Source organism: Miscanthus floridulus, chromosome 10 (assembly GCF_019320115.1).
Source record: "Miscanthus floridulus cultivar M001 chromosome 10, ASM1932011v1, whole genome shotgun sequence".
NCBI classification, from domain to species: domain Eukaryota; kingdom Viridiplantae; phylum Streptophyta; class Magnoliopsida; order Poales; family Poaceae; genus Miscanthus; species Miscanthus floridulus.
Genome location: NC_089589.1, coordinates 67,833,198 through 67,859,191, shown reverse-complemented (window position 1 = coordinate 67,859,191; position 25,994 = coordinate 67,833,198). Strand labels below are relative to the sequence as shown.

General features: G+C 43.7%; 1 protein-coding gene across 1 annotated transcript; it reads right to left on the bottom strand.

Annotated features, from left to right (window-relative positions):
- Window positions 1–5,126: 5,126 nt before the first annotated feature.
- On the bottom strand, window positions 5,127–9,495 carry LOC136486708 (protein NRT1/ PTR FAMILY 4.5-like). Its single transcript, XM_066483668.1, has 6 exons — window positions 9,338–9,495; window positions 9,175–9,289; window positions 8,518–8,735; window positions 6,617–7,060; window positions 6,400–6,521; window positions 5,127–6,287 (listed from the first exon to the last, which is right to left on the bottom strand). The coding sequence occupies exons 2-6, from the start codon at window positions 9,263–9,265 to the stop codon at window positions 5,423–5,425; spliced, it is 1,740 nt and encodes a 579-aa protein (XP_066339765.1). The 5' UTR covers window positions 9,266–9,289; window positions 9,338–9,495; the 3' UTR covers window positions 5,127–5,422.
- Window positions 9,496–25,994: the final 16,499 nt, after the last annotated feature.

Below are 25,994 nucleotides of genomic sequence, written 5' to 3'. Positions count from 1 at the left end.
AGCGCCTCGGCGCGGTGGCTCGGCCAGACGGCTAGCGGGCCGTGCAATAGGCAGAGAGAAACAGTGAGTCAAAGTCAGAGTTAGTGAGATAGGTGCACCGTATACCTATTCTTTTTCTTGAGATTTGCCTTTTATGAACTTTATAATTGTTCAAAATTTGATTAAAATTTTATTAAGATTGATTTTTTATAAAACTAGCCTTCCGCGTGTATCACATACATGATTATGCTGTAACTAAAGTAAGATCTAATTTCTATATTATCTATCAATGAGATATCACGATTGTTTTAAAAGATTATATACTTATTTTAGAGAGTCCGTGTGCAGTCAATATAAAAAGCAAATAATTGAACCAATATTGAGAGAGGTTGTAACTAGGGGCGGATCTACCACCCGGGCAGAGCCCCCCCCTAAAAATTTCAGCCATTAACAATAGGAAGGAGGAGCTGGAGTCCTCAACAACGCTGGTGGACGTAGGTTGAAAATGAGTTCCCAGTTGTCCTTCCTTCCTGGTCCAGTATGTGTGTTTCAGCTTCCCATTTAGACATGTAGTCATGTAGAGTATAGAAGCCGGTCAGTAGCCAGCCTATCAGGGAAAGAAATAGGACTGGCTTTTTTTTCCTTCCTCTATCGGTCACGGGTAGGGCGAGCAGCTGCCACTAGCCTCCTAGGTTTAGAGCCTTAGTGGCGGCGGACGGAGGTGCCGGTTGCCGGCGGGCTGAGGCGCGGATGGTGGAGTGGAGACCGCCGAGGCCGAGCGCAGGGTGGGAACGTGGGAGGCAACAGCGGCCACACCACCGCGCACCGCAGCATTGGGCTGGTCGCGTAAGGCAGGCGGCAACAACAGTAGGTCCTGTCGGGCGCCGACTAGCCGGCCAGGGGCCTCGGCGTGGTGGCTCGGCCAGACGACTAGCGAGCCATGCACCAGGCAGAGAGAAACAGTGAGTCAAAGTCAGAGTTAGTAAGATAGGTATACCATGTACCTATTTTTATTCTTCAGATTTTCCTTTTATGAACTTTATAATTGTTCAAAATTTGATTAAGATTGTTTTTTTTATAAAACTAGTCATCCACGTGCAGCACATGCATGTTTATGCTGTAACTAAAGTAAGATATGATTTCTATATTATATATCAATGACATATCACGATTGTTTTAAAAGATTATATATTTATTTTAGAGGGTCCATATGCAGTCAATATAAATAGCAAATAATTCAACCAATGTTGAGAGAGGTTGTAACTAGGGTCGGATCAACCACCAGGGCAGAGCGCCTCCCCCCTAAAAATTTCAGCCTTTAACAATTGGAAGGAGGAGCTGGAGTCCTCAACGACGCTGGTGGACGTAGGTTGAAAATGAGTTCCCAGCTGGCCTTCCTTCCTGGGCCAGTATGTGTGTTTCAGCTTCCCATTTAGACATGTAGTCACGTAGAGTAGAGAAGCCTGTCAGTAGCCAGCCTATCATGGAAAGAAATAGGATTGTCTTTTTTCCTTCCTCTATCAGTCACAGTTAGGGCGAGCAGCGGCTGCTAGCCTCCTAGGGTTAGAGCCTTAGCGGCGGCGTTCGGAGGTGCCGGTTGCCGGCGGCCAAGGCGCGGACGGTGGACTATAGACCGCTGAGGCTGAGCGTAGGGTGGGAACATGGGAGGCAGCAGCGGTCGCGCCACCACACACCGCAACATAGGGCTGGTGGCGTTCGGCAGGCGGCGGCAACAATAGGGCCTATCGGGCGCCGACTAGCCGGACAACGGCCTCGGCGCAGTGGCTCGGCCAAACGGCTAGCGGGCCATGCCACAGGCAGAGAGAAACAGTGAGTCAAAGTCAAAGTTAGTGAGATAGGTGTACCGTATACCTATTCTTTTTATTTAGATTTGCCTTTTATGGACTTTATAATTGTTCAAAATTTGATTAAGATTGTTTTTTTATAAAACTAGCCTTTCGCTTGCAGCACATACATGTTTATGCTGTAACTAAAGTAAGATCTGATTTCTATATTATATATCAATGAGATATCACGATTGTTTTAAAAGATTATATATTAATTTTAGAGAGACCATATGCAGTCAATATAAAATGCAAATAATTCAACCAATGTTGAGAGAGGTTGTAACTAGGGGCGGATCTACCACCAGGGCAGAGCCCCCCCCCACCCCTAAAAATTTCAGCCACTAACAATTGGAAGGAGGAGCTGGAGTCCTCAACGACGCTGGTATATGTTGGTTGAAAACGAGTTCCCAGTTGGCCTTCCTTCCAGGGCCAGTATGTGTGTTTCAGCTTCCCATTTAGACATGTAGTCATGTAGAGTAGAGAAGCCTGTCAGTAGCCATCCTATCATGGAAAGAAATAGGACTGGCTTTTTTTTCCTTCCTCTATCGGTCACGGGCAGGGCAAGCAGCGGCTGCTAGCCTCCTAGGGTTAGAGCCTTAGCGGCGGCGGACGGAGGTGCCGGTTGCCGACGGGTAGAGGACCGGACGGTGGAGTGGATACCGCCGAGGCCGAGCGTAGGGTGGGAACGTGGGAGGCAGCAGCGGCCGCGCCACCGCGCACTGTAGCATTGGGCTGCTGGCGTTAGATAGGCAGCGGCAACAATAGGGATTGTCGGGCGCCGACTAGCCGGCCCGGGACCTCGGCATGGTGGCTCGGCCAGACGGCTAGCGGGCCATGCTACAGGTGGAGAGAAATAGTGAGTCAAAGTCAGAGTTAGTGAGATAGGTATACCGTATACCTATTCTTTTTCTTGAGTTTTGCCTTTTATGAACTTTATAATTGTTCAAAATTTTATTAAAAATCGATTAAGATCGTTTTTTATAAAACTAGCCTTCCGTGTGCAACACATACATGTTTATGCTGTAACTAAAGTAAGATCTGATTTCTATATTATCTATCAATGAGATATCTCGATTGTTTTAAAAGATTATATATTTATTTTAGAGAGTCCATATGTAGTCAATATAAAAAGCAAATAATTAAACCAATATTGAGAGAGGTTGTAACTAGGGGCGGATCTACCACCAGGGCAGAGCCCCCACCCCCCTAAAAATTTCAGCCATTAACAATAGGAAAGAGGAGCTAGAGTCCTCAACGACGCTGGTGGACATAGGTTGAAAACGAGTTCCCAGTTGGCCTTCCTTCCTGGGCTAGTATGTGTGTTTCAGCTTCCCATTTAGACATGTAGTCATGTAGAGTAGAGAAGCCGGTCAGTAGCCAGCCTATCAGGGAAAGAAATAGGACTAGCTTTTTTCCCTTCCTCTATCGGTCATGGGTAGGGCGAGCAGTGGCTGCTAGCCTCCTAGGGTTAGAGCCTTAGTGGCGGCGGACGGAGGTGCTGGTTGCCGGCGGGATGAGGCGCGGACGGTGGAGTGGAGACCGCTGAGGCCGAGCGCAGGGTGGGAATGTGGGAGGCAGCAGCGGCCGTGCCACCGCGCACCGCAGCATTGGGCTGGTGGCGTTACGCGGGCAGCAGCAACAGTAGTTCCTGTCGGGCGCCGACTAGCCAGCCAGGGGCCTCAGCGCGGTGGCTCGGCCAGACGACTAGCGGGCCATGTAGCAGGCAGAGGGAAACAATGAGTCAAAGTCAGAGTTAGTGAGATAGGTATACCGTATGCCTATTCTTTTTCTTGAGATTTGCCTTTTATGAACTTTATAATTGTTCAAAATTTGATTAAGATTCAATAAATTACAGATTGTTCAAAATGTCCAAAAGAACAATGCACAAACATTTTTGTAGTTCAAGTGGTACTGACAAATCCAGGCATTAATGACAGCACAAATCAACCAAAGATACTCATAGTGGAGTTTAGTCAATCTGATGTAGTTGGTGATCCTAGAAATCGCAAACCAATTGAAGAATATGCACATGAAATTAGAGACCAAGTAAGAAGGGCATATGCTTTGAGAGGTCCAACCCAACCTCGTAATCTTACCTTTGCTTGTAAATGGGAAAGTGGTCAATGGAGATCATTTCAACAAACTTGGTTTGACGAGTTTGATTGGCTTGAGTATAGTGAGTCCAAGGATGAAGCTTATTGTTTATATTGTTATCTTTTCTTTGATCTGGGAAAGCCTAAAAAATTTGGTAGTTCTGCCTTTGCAATGAAAGGTTATAATAATTGGAAAAAAGCTAAGGAAACTTTTAATCACCACGCTACTTGCAAGACTCACAATGATGCTAGGCTAAAGTGTGATGTGATGACTTTATGAACCAAAGAACAAACATGCTTCCTTGCTGCCATGGATTCCAATTTGTATGAGATGAATCATCGATTTGGGTTTAGAATTATTAGTTTGCATGGCTTCTCTTAACCCAAGGAACTCCTTCTCTAATTTTGATGTGGATAAGCTTGTGAGACTTGCTTAAATTTATGCTATGGATTTTGATGTTGCAGACCTTCTTTTGCCAAATCAGCTGAGAGCCTTCGTCAGTCGTGCTAGAAGAACTCAACATTTTCTTGGATGTACGGAGCTTGGAAAGGTTGCTGAAATTATGGTCAAGACTCAAATAAACACATCTTATCGATTGGTGTATCGGTTCATTGATTTAACATTAATTCTTCAGGTGGCAACAATTTTAGTTGAGAGGATATTTTCTGTTATGTCTATTGTAAAGACAGATTTGCGTAACAAAATGAGTGATGAATGGCTCAATCACTTAATGATATGCTACACTGAGAAGGAGATATTTAGAAGCATAAAAAATGACAAAATCATAAAACAATTTGAAGACATGAAAACCCGCCGTATGTTAGTGCCTCGAAATAATTTAGTGGTATGATATATGTTCTCTTCTACCTTCAAAACTTTGAAGTTAAATACTTGAACTTTGTGTCACTCATTTTTTTTCTTGTATATAGATTGCTTCTAATGATTCATGAAGAATATGGCAGCGTGAATGTGTCATCGTCGATTGATCTTTTGTTGGTTAGTTATAAAAATTTTATCTTTTACTTCTTATGCGTTTTATGATGCACTTTCAATTGTTTATCTAAGCTGTCATGTAAAAGGTTTAAATATGCTATATGTTAGCTTTGTATGGGATTTGATTGAGTTAAGTTGGTCTACCTCCCTTTGGATGTAATTAATACATGGGATGGTATGACATGGAATTAAGAAAACCAGAGAAAAGAAATGAACTTAATGTGGGTATACAATTAAATATGGTTTTCTCAACATTACATGCATGCGTTTTCCAACTCAAACTGCCAACAAGAGTGCTCAACATTACAAATATATATTACAACAAAACCTACTGGTTGAAGTCATATTTTCTCAATAATGTGTTAATACCATTACTTATTTGTGACCAACAAAGGGAGTATGAAACCAACCAGAAATATATTTCTCAGCTGATTTGCTTGAGTGCATGCTAATCCATGAATTGTCCACGTCACCATTCACAATACCTCCTTTGAAACACTTGCAGGTGATCAGATCACATTTATGGCACCGTCTGATGGAGCCTTATTATCTCCATCAACCACAACCCTTTGGTCATTCCTGTAAACATACCTCCAAGCAAAAAAGGCGTACAGTAATAGTGATACCACCTCAAGAACTGCTAGCAACCAATAGAATCGATCAAGTTTCCCCTTGTTCAAGTTTGTGCCATCAAGCCAGCCTCCTGTACCATCACTGTGTCTTGAAAATCGGTTTGCCAATTGGATCAACAGGCTCCCCAGCCAAGCAGACACCCCAAGGATGCAGTAGAAGATGGAGCTCCCAATGGACTTCATCCCCATGGACGCCTCACTGTAGAAGAACTCAAGAAGCCCTACAAAGGAGGTGACATCCACAACACCTAGGAGGAAGTACTGTATGGTCAGCCAGAAAACAGACATTGGAATTCCAGTTGTAGCATCCAAAAGGCCACTGTCTTCTGCCACCTTTTTCCTCTTGGCCTCCACTAGGGCTGCAATGCTGGTGGCCACTACGGTTGAAAGGAACCCGATGCCGATGCGCTGGAGGTGCGTGACACCGCCCACGTACCCGGTTATTCGTCTTAGGAACGGGACAATGAACCGGTCGTAAACGATGAGGATAACCATCTGGAAAACCGTAGGGATGACGAATAGCGTTGCGGGTGAGATGTGAACCGCTCCAAGCCTGGTGTCCATTGTGTTTCCCTGCTGCACGGTGAAATTGAGGATGAGTGGCACCGGAATGTACCCCAGCACAGCACTTAGGAAGATGGGCACCATGCGGAGGATGATCTTGGTCTCCTCCACCTGGGTTATGCTGCAGAGAGTCCAGGCACCAGTCTTTCCAGTGTCTACTGCTGCTTTGTCAAGGCAGCTGGAAAAAAAAGGAAACATAAATGACCGGACACATTCAACCTAGCTTTTTATTGCATTATTTCACCAATGTTTGGAGCAGTAATTGGAATGTTCTCTAGCTAGCTACTTACTGAAATCCGCCGGTTCTATGCAGCATTTCGAGGGCACTGGTGTCGTCATGGCTTATTTGCTTTAGCTCACTTGAGTTGGCTGGTAATGCAACTTTTCTTTTCTTGAATGCTGCTACAAGAACCTAACGAGGGTGTGAAAAGGTCATTAGCAATACCGTGCAACATAAACAAAACATTATCCATGAAGTTAACATATTGTTTGATCAATAATACATACTTGCAATATCCTTGTGATGGGACTACCACTTGGCAGCTGGTTCCTGTAGAACGGGAGGCCGGCAATCCATATCAGCATCCCCAGCATCACAAACAAGGCACAGACGACGAAGCCAAGGTCCCAGCCTTTACTGTTCTCCACCCACACGATGAATACGAGCCCCACGAAGCCACCCGTCGAGATGGCGAAAGTGTACCAGTTGAAGAAGCTCGACTCCTGCCTCTGCTCTACGGGATCGGACGTGTCGAACTGCTCCCCGCCGAGAGCTGGGAGGCACGCCCGAGCCGCCCCATCGCCGATGGGGATCAGGTAGAGGCCCAGCAGGAGCAGGCTCAGGTTTGAGCCGTGCACGGACTCGCAGGTGGTGGTTGCCTGCTGTCCGGCAACGCACGGTGGTGGGTGCAGAGATGGGACATGCGCTTGGACCGCCAGAAGGATATAGCCCTGCACATCACCGTGCTTAGTTATATTAGTCCTACATTTTTTTTTTCGTTTCTAATAATTAGATGGTTAAAAACATTTCTGGTTAAATTGCTTCTTTGATCAGCAGTAATGTCTGCTGTCTTACTTTGATGATTTGATAATTTTATATGTTCTGGAGATTAATAGGTGAAATTGGACATCTAATTGAAGTATTCATTAAAAAGTTGTTTGTACACTACTAATGATAAAATTCAAGAAATTTGAAGGGTGCGAAACTAGACATATATTGGAGAATGTGTAGAACTAAACAATATAGTTCCAGAAGAACGGAGAAGTTAAATGCCTAAAAAACAATATAGTTCCAGAAAAACGTAAGTATGAACCTAATACCAAAGGGGACAGGTAGAAACAGATCGAAATTGCCATAATTCAGGCAAAAGCTTTTGAAACATTGTGAAATTTTAGATAAAATTTGAAAATCTAAACAAATGTTAATTATCTGAATAAAAAATAAAAGTAGGGCAAAAAATCGTAACCCTGCCTAGGACTCACCAACATTTCAGTGACTCATTTGCCGAGTCCCCACAAATAGAGTACCAATCATTATTGGTACACCCTTCTTACTTACCCAACCAAATACTAAAGTCACCGGAGTGACAGATCACCAACTACGCATACGTGACACCTAAATAAAGTCAGCAGAGTGACAGACCACCACCGGAGAATATAGTAGAACACCAGCTGCATCAACCTCGAGTGCTTACTGACTTTTTGGTCACGGAGAGGAATTCCGAAGTTCTAATCCAAAAGGCAGCATAACACTAATTCTAGTCTATCAATCTACTCAAATGATCTGAGTGGCACCGATCAACTCACCAATGAAGCTGTTGAAAGTTTGTACTAGTTTCAAACCAGAAGGCAATAGATGATACACTTGTACACTAAGCGTTGAGAGAAGTTTTCTACATATCTTCGTTCTAGTCACTGCTGCATCCTCGCCAATGCAATGCATCACAAAAAACTTAATAATCTTCTGTTATTCGTTCAACAAAGATATATATGTGCTGGTTCATTATTATACACCATGTCAGACCAACATTATGTCAGTTCATATTAAAGCAAAAGCATCTTATCCCAATAGTTTGGTTTTGTACCACTTCGCAGAGCGCTGCGAGCCTGCGACATGTGCATGATGAGCATGTTTATGGATCGGATCGGATCTGAGTGCATTTGTTCAATAATCTGACAATTATTACACTTTAGTTAGTGACCATAAAACAAAGATGAAAATGACAAGACTTGTGTCTCCACTACACAACTAGCTAGCAGTTGACATGATCACATGACAAGCAAACTGATGAGCATGTGTAGAACAGGAATATTATCTTTTTTCCTGAAACAAGTAATACCTAAGAAGGAACAATTAAAAATATAGAGGCACCTTGTCTGAAAAAATGGAGTAACAACTTATACAATACCAGTATTTCGATTGGGCCAAAGATGAGGACAGTGTAGAAGCGCTTGACGTAGGAGTCAGCAAGGAAGGCTGCTGGGATGGAGAACATCTGCAGCGCGGCAATGAAGTTGCTCGCCATCGTAGAGGCCCTCGCCACATCCATGTGCATCTCCTCGCGCAGGTAGCTTACAAGATTCAGTATGTTGGCAATGTTGGCTGCGTTGCTGAGCAGCACCAGCGCTGCAAGGAAGATCGAGGTGCACGAACAGGTAAAAACTGTGAGCAGGACGGAAGCAGCCTTGTGCATGTGGAACGGAACGTTTGATAGAGAAACCGATTGCTAAGATCAACCATGGCGATATCAATGTCCAGTGAAACAAAATAGGTCACGTCTGTCTGAATTATTGGAGAGAACAAAAAAAGCAGGAGTAGGTAAGATGACTAGATGAGCAACCTAGCTAAAGAAGACATTATAATAAGCTATCTAAACCAGATGTGTGTTGTGTGCAACTGTGCATATATACTTTTAGATTATGAGAAAGCAGATCTGAAACACTTTGAAAAGGGAACTTTATATCATCGACGATTACTGGACTCAACAGTTGAGCAAGGGTCTGAGAGCACTCAAAAGAAACAGGCCCCATGAACTATGGATGCTATGCTAGTACTACTGGCCTACCATGAATGAAGATTGAAGCTCTCACTCCTCCGTGCTTCTTGGTGTTCACCGGCCGTCCTCTCCAGTCCACAAGGCCTGATGAACCGCCCATTCCTCTCTCTCTCTCTCTCTCTCTCTCTCTCTCTCTCTCTCTCTCTCTCTCTCTCTCTCTCTCTCTCTCTCTGCGCGCGCGTGTGTGTGTGAAAATCTTCCAGCTTATGCTCTGAAATTTAAGCTTGTTTGTTGGCTCATGCTTGGTGCTATGTGTAGCGGCTCTTCTCTAGGCAGATCGATGAAGAAAACAGGTCTGAAAGGAGGCTTAACAAAAGGAAGCAGTGTCCAGTGTCCAGTGAGGAACAAACCACCTGGCAAAGGATGTCCAAGGACAGTGAAACGACACCAATAAAGACAACGATCGTGTCTTAATGAATACTTAATTTGTGCTTGTTGAACAATACTCATAGATCTCCTTCCTACAAAACTGTGGATTACATCACATTTGTTGACTGGGCTCCTGAAATTCTCTTTTGTAGACTCAGCCATTAGGGAAAAAATATATATATGCAAATGTCACCACAACCGGCCCCAACCTACGAATTATGAGCTTTCTTAAAGTGGTTGGTAGTGGAAAGCTGGTACTTCTAGGTATTTTTGTGTGTAAATATTGCTGGCGTTGATTTTAAAAATCAATTATTGGAATAAGAGTTATTTTGCTACGGCCATAACTGTAATTGCATTTTATCTCCAATAGTAATTGTTCAGACCCATATACCCTCCTCTCGGCTCGTCTCTTAGTCAAGAGCTCCCATCCAAGTTAGGTCTAGCCGCTGCCATGTTGCTCATCCTGTTTAATCCATCTCTGCCCCACACCCTTTACGCCACCTAGGCGGCCCGGTGATATTTGCCAGTTGCTTTGTCCCTCATCTCGTATTATCATGTTCTTTCCGCTTCTAGCCCAGACAGGTCTCACGCTGCCACCCAATTAAGTCTGGGAGGTCAGGTTTTCATCTTCTAGTGAGGCATTTGCTCGAGGTCTTGTCTCGAGGGTAGTCATCCCACCAACCCATTTCCCTCCACGAACATTGAGGGCACTTGAGGTAGACTTACCCATCATCAGGCGCTAGATCTTTGGTTCGCTTGGTGCTAGAGATGGTTTCGCTCGACTATGGGAGGAAGTTTGACTGCAATCGTTTGGGGTGTCTAGCAGATTGGTCATTTGTCACACCCAATTTTAAGGATAAAATTGAATGCACTAACTCATGTGTGCCCAGGGATCAGTCACACACACACAAGCTGACAAATTATAAAAGAGTATCATCACAGTGTATCTTACATCACGATATTAACATAACTTAGTCTTACACATCACAGCGGAAAATAAAAGATAACTCTCTCTCGTGGAACACCATCACAGGGAAGGTCAACTGGTTAACCACAAGCCTAAAAATCCTCAGGAAACTCCTCATACACGTTGTCATCTGTTACGCATCCGGGATTTTTATCCAAAAATAGAAAGTAAACAAGCGTAAGTACTTACCGTACTTAACAAGATAACATGGGGTTATGAAGCTCAAAAAGGATGACACAGGTTTACTGCAGTTAGCACTTTTAGTAAGTCTAGATTTTATTAACAAGTATAATTAAGTTATGCTTAAGCTCCCATTTAAACCCTCATAAGCAGATATCAAAATCATTTGCATCATATTATCATCGTATACCATCATAAATGAAACACAATGAGTAACCAATTATTCTGTGAGTTTTTTGGGCCGCTCGTGACCGTGAGCACGGCTGTTATAATAGTTTGTAACCCTCTACAGAGGTGGTGCACATTCACCGCGAGTCGTGATTCCCATATGCCCGGGTTAATTACTCCCATGTCACTACCAAGGTGAGCGGGCAGGGTACACTATGAAGCCATTTCATAGGTTTCTCTAACAAGTTAGGGCAGCTAGGTTTCCTCTGCAGGCAGATGTAGGAACCCCCTTTCCTATGGCACATATCCATCGCGGCTATACACATAGGAACAGAGGCAGCCCTATACCCAACGTGGCAAGCCCCTCTTGCGCCATAAAGGTAACCTCTAACAAGCTAAAAAAGGTACTATTACTGAGCTAAAGTCAGAGCCATATGACTCTCACGGTTGCACTGTTAGTCCCAGCTTTTGCCGACAGATAAGTCCTTATGGAGGGCCAGGAGCAACATGATCAAAAGTCATTTGCACCTTCGCCCTATGGATCAGTTGTTACAAATCACGTTATACTTTTAGTTCCATAGAACCATTAACCATCGTATAGATCATGTTCAGTTAGAGCACTAGCAATCTACCCATATGCAATTACCCATAGGAGTCAAGGGAACAAGTCATCAAATGACTAGAATGTCCTTGTGGTTATCAAAGTTAGACACATGCACATGAGTAAATGATTAAAGTGAATAGGACATCAAGGTAGGCCCATGCTATACTTGCCTTGGTTCACAAACTCTTGCTGGTCCTGCTGGTCGTCGAAGAACTCTTGATCTCCAACGTTCTCCACATCGTCTGAACACGACCAACACGACAACATACAACATTCTAGGAACATTCATGCAAAGCAAACAATCCTACGGTTAGAACAGTACACCAGTAGTATAGAAAATAAGATAAAATGTTTATGAAAAGAATCTACGTCTCGCTACGATCATGTCAACGCGAAGTTCACGAAAATCTGAGCTAAAATGCGAAAGTTATGAATTAAACGGGGTTTTCTATAGCACTTTATTTAATTAAACCTAATCATGATATTTAAAAGTTGCAAACTTGATTAACAGTGGTACTAACACGTAGATTATAAAATTACGAAGCTAACGCAATTTGAACGGGTTAATTCGGAGCTAAAACGAAGTTTTTATGAGTAAAACAAATCTAGTGGCATTTCTGTAAATACTGAAAACGTTTTTATGACCATGGTTTCGTCAAGGATTACACTGTCTGGAAGTTTCACGGGGAAGCAGAGGATCCGAGTGTCGATGCATCTAGAGGAAGCTCATCGACAACGATGACGGCAGCGGTGAATGCAGAACAACAAACCTCATCAGCAACGGCCGGTGGGCACGACAATCCTGCTACTGGCGACAATAATGCAGATCATGATTACATCATGATAGATGATCTGCTCTAAGACACGACTGACGACGACAGCGGTAGGGGCAGTGATGATGGGGATGGCGGTGAGCCTATAAGGGATCCTGAGACCGCGGACCTTTTTGAGTCAATCGCTAACCATCTTGACCATGACGATGTTCTGTTTGGTAGCCCGAGGTGGCTGGAGAATTTCAGAGAGATGAAGCATGCGGCAATTGATCCCCTCTATAAGGACTGTGCAAAGCACTAGACGGCGTTGCGTTTTAACCTCTAGATGCTGATGATAAAGGCTCGCCATGGCTGGTCCGACACTAGCTTCAACGACCTACAAAGATTTTGACAAGGATGAAATCGACATTCCCACTGAAGAGGGGTACAGGTTCATCGGCTACTATTGGCATGCGCGTGCTATGGAACAAGAGCGATATTGTCTTAGATATGCCGACATCGGCTTCATAGCCCTCACACCCATCATCGTCTCTGAAAGGTCCTAATGGCTAGAGGGGGGTGAATAGCCTAATAAAAATTTCTACAACAATACTTAGCAAACCGGTTAGACAATTATGAGGCGAAGCAAGTGTTGCGCGAGCCTACTAAAAATGCAAGCCACCTACCACAATTCTAGTTGATATAGTTTCTATCCACATAATAGCTATGTCACTACACTAAGTTAATGTGCTCTCAAAGGCTAACTAAAGAGCCACACTAACCAAACTAACAAGCTCTCACAACTAGCTACACTAAAGAGCTTGACAACTAGTTTGCGGTAATATAAAGAGAGTGAGCAAGAAGGTTATACCGCTGTGTCGAGGAAGGAGCCAATCAATCACAAGAATGAATAACAATGAAGACCAATCACCTCAGAATCAAATGATGACACAATGATTTTTTACCGAGGTTCACTTGCTTACCGGCAATCTACTCCTCGTTGTGGCGATTCACTCACTTGGAGGTTCACGAGCTAATTAGCATCACACGCCAAACCCTCAATAGGGTGCCGCACAACCAACACAAGATGAGGATCACACAAGCCACGAGCAATCCACTAGAGTACCTTTTGGCTATCCACCGGGGAAAGGTCAAGAACCCCTCACAATCACCACGATCGGAGCCGGAGACAATCACCACTCTCCGCTCGACGATCCTCGCAGCCCCAAGCCGTCTAGATGGCGACAACCACCAAGAGTAACAAGCGAATCCCGTAGCGAAACACGAACACCAAGTGCCTCTAGATGCAAACACTCAAGCAATGCACTTGGATTCTCTCCCAATCTCACAAAGATGATGAATCAATGATGGAGATGAGTGGGAGAGCTTTGGCTAATCTCACAAGGTTTCTATGTCAATGAAAATGGCCAAGAGAGTGAGCTTGAGACGGCCATGGGGCTTAAATAGAAGCCCCCACGAAATAGAGCCGTTGTACCCCTCCACTGGGCACAACACGGGGTGACCGGACGCTCCGGTCATATTGACCGGGCGCTAGACCTTAGCGTCCGGTCATGTGATGCGTGCCACATGTCCCTCTCTTCAATTACTGAACGCCCGTTCTCAACGGTCATATGACGACCGGATGCTGCAGCTCAACGTGACCGGACGCTGAACCCCCAGCGTCCGGTCGTTTCTAGTAAGCATCCAGAGATGACTTTTCACGACCAGACGCGTCCGGTCATGCTTGATCGGACACACCCAGCGTTCGGTCACTCGGCGACTCCTCTGTGCACGACCATGTCAGTGTGACCGGATGCAGCCAGCCAGCGTCCGATCGTTTCAGCGCCAGCGTCTGGTCGATGACCGATGCTGCGCTTTTTCTACTGCTACTGACCGGACGCGCTGGTCCTTCAGAGACCAGCGTCCGGTCACTTACAGTGACCTCCATTTTTTTGTCTAGGGCGCCGGTGGTGAAGTTCCTAACCCTTGCTCAAATGTGCCAACCACCAAGTATATCACCTTGTGCACATGTGTTAGCATATTTTCACAAATATTTTCAAGGGTATTAGCACTCCACTAGATCCTAAATGCATATGCAATAAGTTAGAGCATCTAGTGGCACTTTAATAACCTCATTTCGATATGAGTTTCACCCCTCTTAATAGTACGGCTATCGATCCTAAATGTGATCACACTCACTAAGTGTCTCGATCACCAAAACAAAATGGCTCCTACAATTTATACCTTTGCCTTGAGCCTTCTGTTTTTCTCTTTCTTCTTTTCAAGTCCAAGCGCTTGATCATCACCATGGCATCACCATCATCATGATCTTCATTTGCTTCACCACTTGGAATGTGCTACCTATCTCATGATCACTTGATAAACTAGGTTAGCACTTTAGGGTTTCATCAATTCACCAAAACCAAACTAGAGCTTTCAATCTCCCCCTTTTTGGTAATTGATGACAACCCTTTTCACAAAGATATGAATTAAAATTCAATTGAATCCATGTTGCTTGCCCAAGCATATTTACCATGTGTAAAAGGATATGGACAAGTTTCATGAACCCCAAATGGTAGCAATTGCTCCCCCTACATATGAGCTAAGAGTTTGGATTGAAGCTTGCACATATGCTTAGATAGGAAATATATGAGACAATGTCTACCAAATGATGCTAAGGTATAAAAGATGGACCTTTGAAGCATGATACCAATCGGAGTGCACCATTATATCATCCTTAGCACCATGGTTATCTAGATACCACTTGAAAACACTTGGAAATGAAATCACTAGATAACATATGCATGCTAGATTTTCATTTCATCATTCAAACCTACAACTAGCATACACCACACAAGCATGGATATTGAAATTTAAAACTTATTCCATGCAAGCAAACATATGAAATGCACCATACAAGTTCATGAGCTTGCTCCACCTACTTGTGTGCTTAAAATTTTAATTGGTCTCTTTTCTTTGTCATATCTCTCTCCCTATGTCAAATTCTCCCCCTTTGTTGTCTTTTCACTATCTTTGTACACTATTTCTCCCCCTTTGTCATCAATGACCACAAAGGCTTAAAGTATAGATAGGTTAGGATTATCAATGTCAATCAATGGGGTGAGGATCATATTCCCAAAATTTGGTCCAATCTAGATCATTTGCCAAAAATATTTAACTCGGTTTGATCCAAGGACAAGCTTTTTCACACCTCCAAATAAGGGTTATCTTGTACCATGTTGAGTTAAACACTTAGAGCTCATTTTCTAGATCAAACACTAGGTTTACAAGCCCACAAACATGTCATATGCTACCACTAGATCAAGTCAAGCATAGAAGCAAAGTGGTACCATACAATCATCAAAATCATTTGATTTTCATGAATGAGCCTATTAAAATTGAGAAATGACTAGATGCACTAATCATGTCCTTAGCAAGGATGTATGCCATGCCAATCAACTTTTACCTTGGATTGCACGAAGGAGAGGCATGTCATATAAGTGGGGATACATCAACACATATTTGAGAAATTCAATATGTTCAACTCATTCCTTAGCTTGCAAAACCTTTTCTCATCCAATGGCTTGGTGAATATATCGGCAAGTTGATCTTCGGTGCCAACACTCTCAATGCAAATATCCCCTTTTTGTTGGTGATCTCTTATGAAATGATGGCGGACATCAATGTGCTTTGTTCTTGCATGTTGAACCGGATTGTTGGTCAACTTGATTGCACTCTCATTGTCACATAGCAATGGCACTTTCTTGAACTTGATTCCAAAATCACTCAAAGTGGCCTTCATCCAAAATACTTGTGCACAACAACTACCAGCGGATATGTATTCGGCTTCGACGGTTGATAATGCAACACTATTTTGCTTCTTTGATGACCATGAAACAAGTGATCTTCCCAACAATTGACATGTGCCCGAGGTGCTCTTCCTTTCAACCTTGCATCCCGCATAATCCGAGTCAGAGTAACCAACTACCTCAAACTTTGCTCCTTTGGGATACCACAAACCAACATTTTGTGTATGCTTCAAGTACCTCAATATTCTCTTAGTAGCCTTCAAATGACTTTCTCTTGGTGAGGCTTGAAATCTTGCACACATGCAAACACTAAACATGACATCCAGCCTTGATGCGGTCACATAGAGTAGGCTTCCAATCATAGACCGATACAATTTTTGATCCACCATATTTCCACTTACATCACTATCCAAGTTACCATTTGTTCCCATTTGTGTGCTAATGACTTTGCTATCACTCATGCCAAACTTCTTGATCATGTCCTTGATATACTTGCCTTGACTCACAAAAGTACAATTCTTTAATTGCTTGATTTGAAGACCAAGGAAGTAACTCAACTCTCCAATCATGGACATCTCAAACTTATTAGCCATCATCTTTCTAAACTCATCACAAAAGTCTTGATTGATTGATCCAAATATGATGTCATCAACATAGATTTGCAACACAAACAAGTCTTTGCCAATCTTCTTGATGAAAAGAGTGGTGTCAACCTTACCCATCATCAACCCTTTAGAGAGTAGGAAGTCCCTCAATCTCTCATACCATGCTCTAGGTGCTTGCTTCAAGCCATACAATACCTTCTTCAACTTGTACACATGGTCGGACTTCTTGTCATCTTCAAAACCGGGAGGTTGCTCAACATATACTTCTTCATTGATGTAACCATTGAGAAATGCACTCTTAACATCCATTTGATAGAGCTTGATGTTGTGGGCACAAGCATAGGCTAGCAAGATTCTAATAGCTTCTAATCTAGCAACCGGGGCATATGTTTCTTCAAAGTCAAGACCTTCAACTTGTGTATAGCCTTGTGCTACCAATCTTACTTTGTTTCTTACTACTATCCCATCTTGATCTTGCTTGTTTCTAAAGACCCATTTGGTGCCAATCATATTGTGTCCCTTTGGTCTCTACTAATTCCTATACTTGATTTCTTGTGAAGTTATTTAACTCTTCATGCATAGTATTCACCCAATCAACATCCTTCAATGCTTCATCTATCTCCTTTGGTTCAATGGACGGCACAAATGAGAAATGCTCACAAAATGAAGCCAATCTTGATCTAGTTTGCACACCTCTTGAAATATCACCAATGATAGTGTCCAATGGATGATCCCTTGCAATATTGGTTGGTTGGAGGATTGGAACTTGATTGCTTGCACTTGCTTGATCATTGGGTTGAGATGATGTACTAGCCACTTGATCTTGTTCATTTTCATGAGAGCCACTTGTACTAACCTGATTTGTATCATCTTGCACATTTGAGTTAGAGAGCACTTGCACTTGATCATCTTCATCATCATTCACTTGCCTAGGCCTCAATTCACCAACATCCATGTTCTTCATGGCATTTGAAAGTTGAATGCCTCTAACATCTTCCAAGTTCTCATTCTCTACTTGTGAACCCTTGGTTTCATCAAATTCAACATCATGAACTTCCTCAAGAGTACCACTATCCAAATTACAAACTCTATATGATTTGCTTGTAGTGGAATAACCAAGTAGGAATCCTTCATTACATTTCTTGTCAAACTTGCCCAATCTAGTGCCTTTCTTCAAGATATAGCATTTGCAACCAAAGACCTGAAAATATGCAATGTTGGGCTTTCTACCATTCAAGAGCCCATATGGTGTCTTCTCTTTCAATGGGTGACAATAGAGGCGGTTGCTACAATAGCAAGCCGTGTTGATAGCTTCGGCCCAAAAAGATTGACTAACATTATACTCACTAAGCATAGACCTTGCCATATCAATGAGTGTTCTATTTTTCCTCTCAACAAGGCCATTTGATTGTGGAGTGTACTTGGCCGAGAATTGATGTCTAATTCCAAATTCATCACACAACTCATCAATTCTAGTGTTCTTGAACTCACTACCATTGTCACTTCTAACTCTCTTGATGGTTGTTTCAAACTCATTGTGAATGCCCTTGATAAATGATTTGAATGTTGCAAACACATCACTTTTGTCCACTAGAAAGAATACCCATGTGTAACTAGTATAATCATCCACTATCACAAAGCCATATTTGTTACCACCGATGCTAGTGTATTGTGTTGGCCCAAATAAATCCATGTGCAATAACTCAAATGCTTTACTAGTGCTCATCATGTTTTTCTTGGGATGGGTGTTTCCAACTTGTTTTCTGGCTTGACAAGAGCTACAAAGCTTATCCTTTTCAAACACATCTTTCAAGCCTCTAACCAAGTCATGCTTAACCAATCTATTCAATTATTTCATTCCAACATGACCAAGCCTTCTATGCCATAACCAACCCATGCTAGACTTAGTGAACAAGCATATAGATCATCTAGCTTCACTAGCAATGAAATCAACCAAGTATAGATTCTCATATCTAAAGCCTTTGAAGATCAAGTTAGAGCCATCTACACTTATGATCTCTACATCATCTACCCCAAATATGCATTTGAATCTAAGATCACACAATTGAGCCACAGATAGCAAATTGAAGTTCAAGCACTCTACTAGCAACACATTGGATATGCTCATGTCATTGGATATTGCAATCTTACCAAGCCCTTTGACCTTGCCTTTGCCATTATCACCAAATGTAATACTATCATAACCATCATTGCCATTGGTGTTGATTGAGTTGAACATTCTTGCATCACCGGTCATGTGTTGAGTGCACCCACTATCAAGAACCCAATGCCTTCCTCCGACTTTGTAATTGACCTACAAAAGAAGATCAATTCTTTTTAGGTACCCAAACTTGCTTGGGTCCTTGAAGGTTAGTTACTAAGCTCTTTGGTACCCAAATGGCATTCTTCTTTGAGCCCATCCATGGTTTACCAATGAACTTAGCCTTTACACCATTTGCACCCTTGGTAAGCATATAGAAAGAATCAAGCTTAATGGAGGATACATTAGCATTTTTTCCTTTGTTCTTGCATTCATGCTCTTTATGACCAACTTGCTTGCAACTAGTGCAAAACCGACCATTGTTCTTCACAAAACTAGTCTCGTGAGGAGCAAAGGCCGCCTTGCCTTTCTTGGGGGTATAGCCCAATCCCTCTTTGTAGAGAGAAGATCTTTGGCTACCCAAGCACATAAGCAAGCGGTCCTCACCACCATAGGCCTTAGCCAAGGTGTGAGTGAGCTTATTGACCTCCTTCTTGAGGTTCTCATTCTCAACCATTAGTGAGGCATCACAAGTGAAACCATCACTACTAGATGAGGTGGAAGTAGAAGTACTACAAGAAAGGTTAGTGGGAGGAATAATGGTAGGCATAGATAATGATTCATCAATTATATCATAAGTTAAACCTACATCACAAGTCTCAACATGCTTCTTTTTATCTTGCTCATTAAGCAAAGAGGAATGAGCATTTTCAAGTTTTTTGTGAGCCTTGCCAAGCTTCTCATGGGCTTCCTCTAGCCTCTCATGAGTTGCTTTGAGCTCATCAAGGGCTTGCTTAAGGGATTTTACCTCCTTATTCAAGCTCTTGCATTCCCTTCTCTTAATATCAAAGTGTTCTTTGGCATCTTCTAGCATGTTAAATAATTCATCTTTAGTAGGTTCATCATCATCACTATCACTATCATTTTCATTATCATGTTCATCATCACTTCCATCATCATCACAAATTTGTACCTTAGTGGCCTTAGCCATGAAGCATGATGGAGTGTCGAAGAGAGAAGGTTTCTCATTTATAGCAATGCTTGCAAGTGCTTTCTTCTTGGTGGTCTTGTCATCATCACTATCATCATCATCACTTGAGGAGGCATCACTATCCCAAGTGACCACATATGAACCACCCTTCTTCTTCTTGAAGGTCATCTTGTCCTTCTTCTCCTTCTTTTCCTTCTTGTCCTTCTTCTCGGTCTTCTTGTTGTCATCATCATTGTCGCTATTGTATGGACATTGAGCAACAAGATGATCTTTGCTTCCACATTTAAAGCACCTTCTTAACTCTTTCTTGTTCTTGGATGAAGATTTCTTTCTTCTAGCATGGTACCCTTTCTTCATCATGAACTTGCCAAATTTCTTGACGAAGAGAGCCATCTTCTCATCATCATCATCATCCCATGAGCCATCATCTTCACTTGATGTTTCTAGCTTAGCCTTGCCCTTGGATGATGTGGCCTTGAATGCCACACTCTTCTTCTTCTCATCTTTCTTCTCATCTTTCTTCTCTTCATTCTCATCATCATCTCTATATGTATCATCGGTCATTATATCTCCCAACACTTGGTTTAGTGTCATGGTGTCCAAACCACTTCTCACTAGAATAGTGACCAATGTGCTAAATCTTGAAGGTAAACATCTCAAGAACTTGTGGGAGAAGTCCTTGTCCTTCACCTCTTCTCCAAGTGCTTTGAGATCATTAACAAGCACTTGAAGCCTATAGAACATCTCCGGCACACTCTTATCCTCCTTCATCTTGAAGCTTGCAAACTTCTCTTTGAGAATGTATGCCTTTGCACCCTTCACGGCTTGAGTGCCTTCAAATGATTCTTCCAACTTCTTCCAAGCCTCATGAGCTGTCACACCCAATTTTAAGGATAAAATTGAATGCACAAAACTCGTGTGTGCCCAGGAATCAATCACACACACAAGCTGACAAATTACATAAAGTATCATCACGGTGTCTCATACATCAGAGTTATAATAAAACTTAGTCTTATACATCACAGCGGAATAATAAAAAGATAATAAAAATCTCATGGCCGTCATCATAGGGAAGGTCAACTGGTTGACCACAAGCCTAATAATCCTCCGGGAAATCCTCATACCCGTTGTCATCTGTTACCCATCCGGGATTTTTATCCAAGTAAAGAAAATAAACAAGTGTAAGTACATTCCGTACTTAGCAAGCTAACATGGGGTTATGAAGCTCAAAAAGGATAGACTCTGGTTTACTGCAGTTAGCATTTTTAATAGGTCAAGCTTTTATTCTCAAGTATTATCACGTTTTGCTTAAGCTCCCATTTAATTCCCATAAGAACAAATATCGGGGTCAGGTGTACCATATATCATCATTGAACAACTTTAAATGATCATCAGCAATTAACTAGTTATTCTGTGAGTTTTCCGGGCCGCTCGTAACCGTGAGCACGGCTGTTATAACAGTTTGTTACCCTCTGCAGAGGTGGTGCACATTCACCGCGAGTCGTGATCCCCATATGCCCGGGTTAATTACTCCCATGTCATTACCAAGGTGAGCGGGCAGGGTACACTATGAAGCCATTTCATAGGTTTCCCTAACAAGTTAGGGCCGCTAGGTTTCCTTGGCAGGCAGATGTAGGGACCCCCCCCTTTCCTATGGCACAAATCCATCGCGGCTATACTCATAGGAACAGAGGCAGCCCTATACCCAAAGTGGCAAGCCCCATTTGTGCCAAAAAGGTAACCTCTAACCAGCTAGGAAAGGTCCTATTACTGAGCTAAAGTCAGAGCCATATGACTCTCCCGGTTGCACTGTCAGTCCCAGCTTTTGCCGACAGATAAGTCCTTATGGAGGGCCGGGAGCAACATGAACAAAGGTCATTTGCACTTTCGCCCTATGGAACAGTTGTTATAAATCATGTTAACTCACTTTGTTCCATAGTACCATTCATCAACATGTATGTCAAGTTCAGTTAGAGCACTAGCAATGTACCCATATGCATTTAACCCATAGGAGACAAGGAACAGGATAAACAATCACTAGGATGTCCTTACGGGTATCAAAATTAGACACATGCAAAAGAGTAATTGATTAAAGTGAAATAGGACATCAAGGAAGGCCCATGTTATACTTGCCTTGGTTCACAAACTCGTGCTGGTCCTGCTGGTCGTCGAAGAGTTCTTGGTCTCCAACGTTTTCCACACCGTCTGAACACGACCAACACGGCAACATACAACATTCCAAAAGCATTCATGCAAGGCAAACATTCCTATCATTAGAACAGTACACCAACAGTATTGAAATCAAGATAAAATATTTGTAAAACTAATCTACGTTTCGCTACGATAACGTCAACGCGAAGTTCACGAAAAACGGAGCTAAAATGCGAAAGTTATGATTTAAACGGGTTTTCCTATAGCCATATATTTAATTAAATCTAATCATGAAATTAAAAAGTTCTAAACTTGACTAACAGTAGCTCCAACATGTAGCTTATGAAATTACGAAGCTAACGCGATTTGAATGGATCAATTCGGAGCTAAAACGACAATTTTATAAGCGAAACAGTTCAAATGGCATTTCTGTAAATACTGAAAACGTATTTTTGACTTAAGCCGTGGAGTTTACGCTTTTCAAACGGGATTGTGCATTCGGGAAATACGCTTTGGGCTGCGGGTTAGGACTTAGAAAAGTCCAGGGACTCTTTAGCAAAATCACCCGCGAAGGGGTATCTTCTAATCCTGGCCGTTGATCTCGCAATGGGCGGCTAGGATCGGCCTGGGGGGGACGGCCGGCCGGAACAGGGTCACCGGCGGCCAGGCGCCATGGCCGGCGGCAGTGGACTCGCCGGAGCGCGAGGTTAGGGGCCTACGGCTCACCAAATGGACAACCGAGTGAACCGGGAGACGCGGGGGACGAAGGGGGTCGCGGCCATGCCATTTTGGCGGCCGGGAACGGCGGCAAGCGCGGTGGCCGCCATGGCCGGCGACCATGGCCCACGGAGCTTGCGGCCAAGGCTCAAGAAGCCAACAAAACGAGAAATAAACTACTCGGGGAGATAGAGGGGAGGACGGCGAAGCTCACCAAGGGGGAAATGGAGACGGAGGCGGCTCGGAGGAGGCTATCCGCACGGAGGGGTGGTCGACGGAGCTCAGAGACCTCGGGGCGACAGTTGCGGCCTTCCTCGGTGCTCGGCAAGCGCAAAAACGAGAGCGGGGGAGGCAGCCGGGTGCACGCGGGGTCGGGCTGCTATTTGAAGCGGCCGAGGCACCAGGGGGGGCGCTCCCACGACGCCGTTCGTGGGCGACGGTTGCGGCCTCGCGACTGAACCGGCGCGGGGTGAGCGGGAGGTTGGGGGCGGCGCCGACAGGTGGGGCCAGGCGTCAGCGGCAGGGCACGGGGGCGGTTGCCTGGCGCGGCTGCTAGGCCGAGCGGTTGCTGGGCTGGTGATGCCGAGGCGCGCGGCTGGGCTGCGGTGCCGGGCTGGGCGCGGCTGCTGGGCCGAGCGCGGAAAGGGGAGGGGAAGGGCGAACGGGCCGCGGTTGCCAGGGAAATGGCCTGCGGGCCGAAACCAAGGAAGGGGGAGATGATCATTTTCACTTTTTATTTTCCAAACAAATTTTCCCAAAAGCATTTTCAAATAATTTTTGATTTCATTTGAACTCTAATTGAAGAACAATCATCACATGAATAAATAGTGCAGCAGCATGTATGCATCAAAAGTTTCAAAACTTATAATTGATTTTTAATTCCCCAAAAATTATTAATTTCCTATAATTGAATCCACGCTTAATAACATAATTAAATCAAAATTACTTATTTTAAAGAATGAAAAATTTTGGGTGTTACATGAGCCATCTCAATATTCTTGATTTGCTCAAATGTTCTCTCATCAATTGCATCACGAATGGCACTTAGAGCAATGTCATTGTTTTGGAGAAGCACTTCTTCGGCCGCGGTGGGATTCTCTGGATCACCGATCTCAATTTTGGTTTCTACCACCTTCCACACTTTTCTATTGATTGACTTGATATGTGTGGTCATCTTTGATTTCCAATACGGATAATTTGTGCCATCAAATTGGGGTGGCTTCTTGGTGTTGTTGATTTGAGCCATTTTTACACCAAATGATGTTAAGCCTCAAATCACGGTGACCTTGGCTCTGATACCACTTGAAAGGTCCAAATGGCTAGAGGGGGTGAATAGCCTAATAAAAATTTCTACAACAACACTTAGCAAACCGGTTAGACAATTATGAGGCGAAGCAAGTGTTACGCTAGCCTACTAAAAATGCAAGCCACCTACCACAATTCTAGTTGATATAGTTTCTATCCACACAATAGCTATGTCACTACACTAAGTTAATGTGCTCTCAAAGGCTAACTAAAGAGCCACACTAACCAAACTAACAAGCTCTCACAACTAGCTACACTAAAGAGCTTGACAACTAGTTTGCGGTAATATAAAGAGAGTGAGCAAGAAGGTTATACCGCTGTGTCGAGGAAGGAGCCAATTAATCACAAGAATGAATAACAATGAAGACCAATCACCTCGAAATCAAATGATGACACAATGATTTTTTACCGAGGTTCACTTGCTTGCCGACAAGCTACTCCTCGTTGTGGCGATTCACTCACTTGGAGGTTCACGAGCTAATTGGCATCACACGCCAAACCCTCAATAGGGTGCCGCACAACCAACACAAGATGAGGATCACACAAGCCACAAGCAATCCACTAGAGTACCTTTTGGCTCTCCGCCGGGGAAAGGTCAAGAACCCCTCACAATCACCACGATCGGAGCTAGAGACAATCACCACTCTCCGCATGACGATCCTCACTGCCCCAAGCCGTCTAGATGGTGGCAACCACCAAGAGTAACAAACGAATCCCGCAGCGAAACACGAACACCAAGTGCCTCTAGATGCAAACACTCAAGCAATGCACTTGGATTCTCTCCCAATCTCACAAAGATGATGAATCAATGATGGAGATGAGTGGGAGGTCTTTGGCTAATCTCACAAGGTTGCTATGTCAATGCAAATAGCCAAGAGAGTGAGCTTGAGCTGGCCATGGGGCTTAAATAGAAGCCCCCATGAAATAGAGTCATTGTACCCCTTCACTGGGCACAACACGGGGTGACCGGACGCTCCGGTCATATTGACCGGACGCTAGACCTCAGCGTCCGGTCATGTGATGCATGCCACGTGTCCTTCTCTTCAATTACTGAACGCCCGATCTCAACGGTCATATGACGACCGAACGCTATAGCTCAACATGACCGGACACTGAACCCCCAGCGTCTGGTTGTTTCCAGTAAGCATCCAGAGATGACTTTTCACGACCGGACGTGTCTGGTCATGCTTGATTGGACACACCTAGCGTTCGGTCACTCGGCAAGTCCTCTATGCACGACCATGTGAGTGTGATCGGACGCAGCCAGCCAGCATCTAGTTGTTTCAGCGCCAGCGTCCGGTCGATGACCGACGCTGCGCTTTTTCTGCTGCTACTGACTGAACGCGCCGATCCTTCAGAGACCAGCGTCCGATCCCTTACAGTGACCTCCATTTTTTTTGTCTAGGGCGTCGGTGGCACCATCGAACTATCCGCACTCTACGGGTGGACACTCCACCGGTGAAGTTCCTAACCCTTGCTCAAATGTGCCAACCACCAAGTGTATCACCTTGTGCACATGTGTTAGCATATTTTCACAAATATTTTCAAGGGTATTAGCACTCCACTAGATCCTAAATGCATATGCAATAAGTTAGAGCATCTAGTGGCACTTTAATAACCTCATTTCGATATGAGTTTCACCCCTCTTAATAGTATGGCTATCGATCCTAAATGTGATCACACTCACTAAGTGTCTCGATCACCAAAACAAAATGGCTTCTACAATTTATACCTTTGCCTTGAGCCTTCTGTTTTTCTCTTTCTTCTTTTCAAGTCCAAGCGCTTGATCATCACCATGGCATCACCATCATCATGATCTTCATTTGCTTCACCACTTGGAATGTGCTACCTATCTCATGATCACTTGATAAACTAGGTTAGCACTTTAGGGTTTCATCAATTCACCAAAACCAAACTAGGGCTTTCAGTCTCCCCTGGGTGACCTGGGTGA

Coding starts and splice junctions, on each gene's coding strand:
- LOC136486708 (XM_066483668.1), bottom strand. CDS start 9,265: ATGGGCGGTTCATCAGGCCTTGTGGACTGGAGAGGACGGCCGGTGAAC. Junction 7,061..8,517: donor TTGGCCCAATCGAAATACTG/GTATTGTATAAG, acceptor GGTGATGTGCAG/GGCTATATCCTTCTGGCGGT. Junction 6,288..6,399: donor CATAGAACCGGCGGATTTCA/GTAAGTAGCTAG, acceptor TTTTTTTTCCAG/CTGCCTTGACAAAGCAGCAG.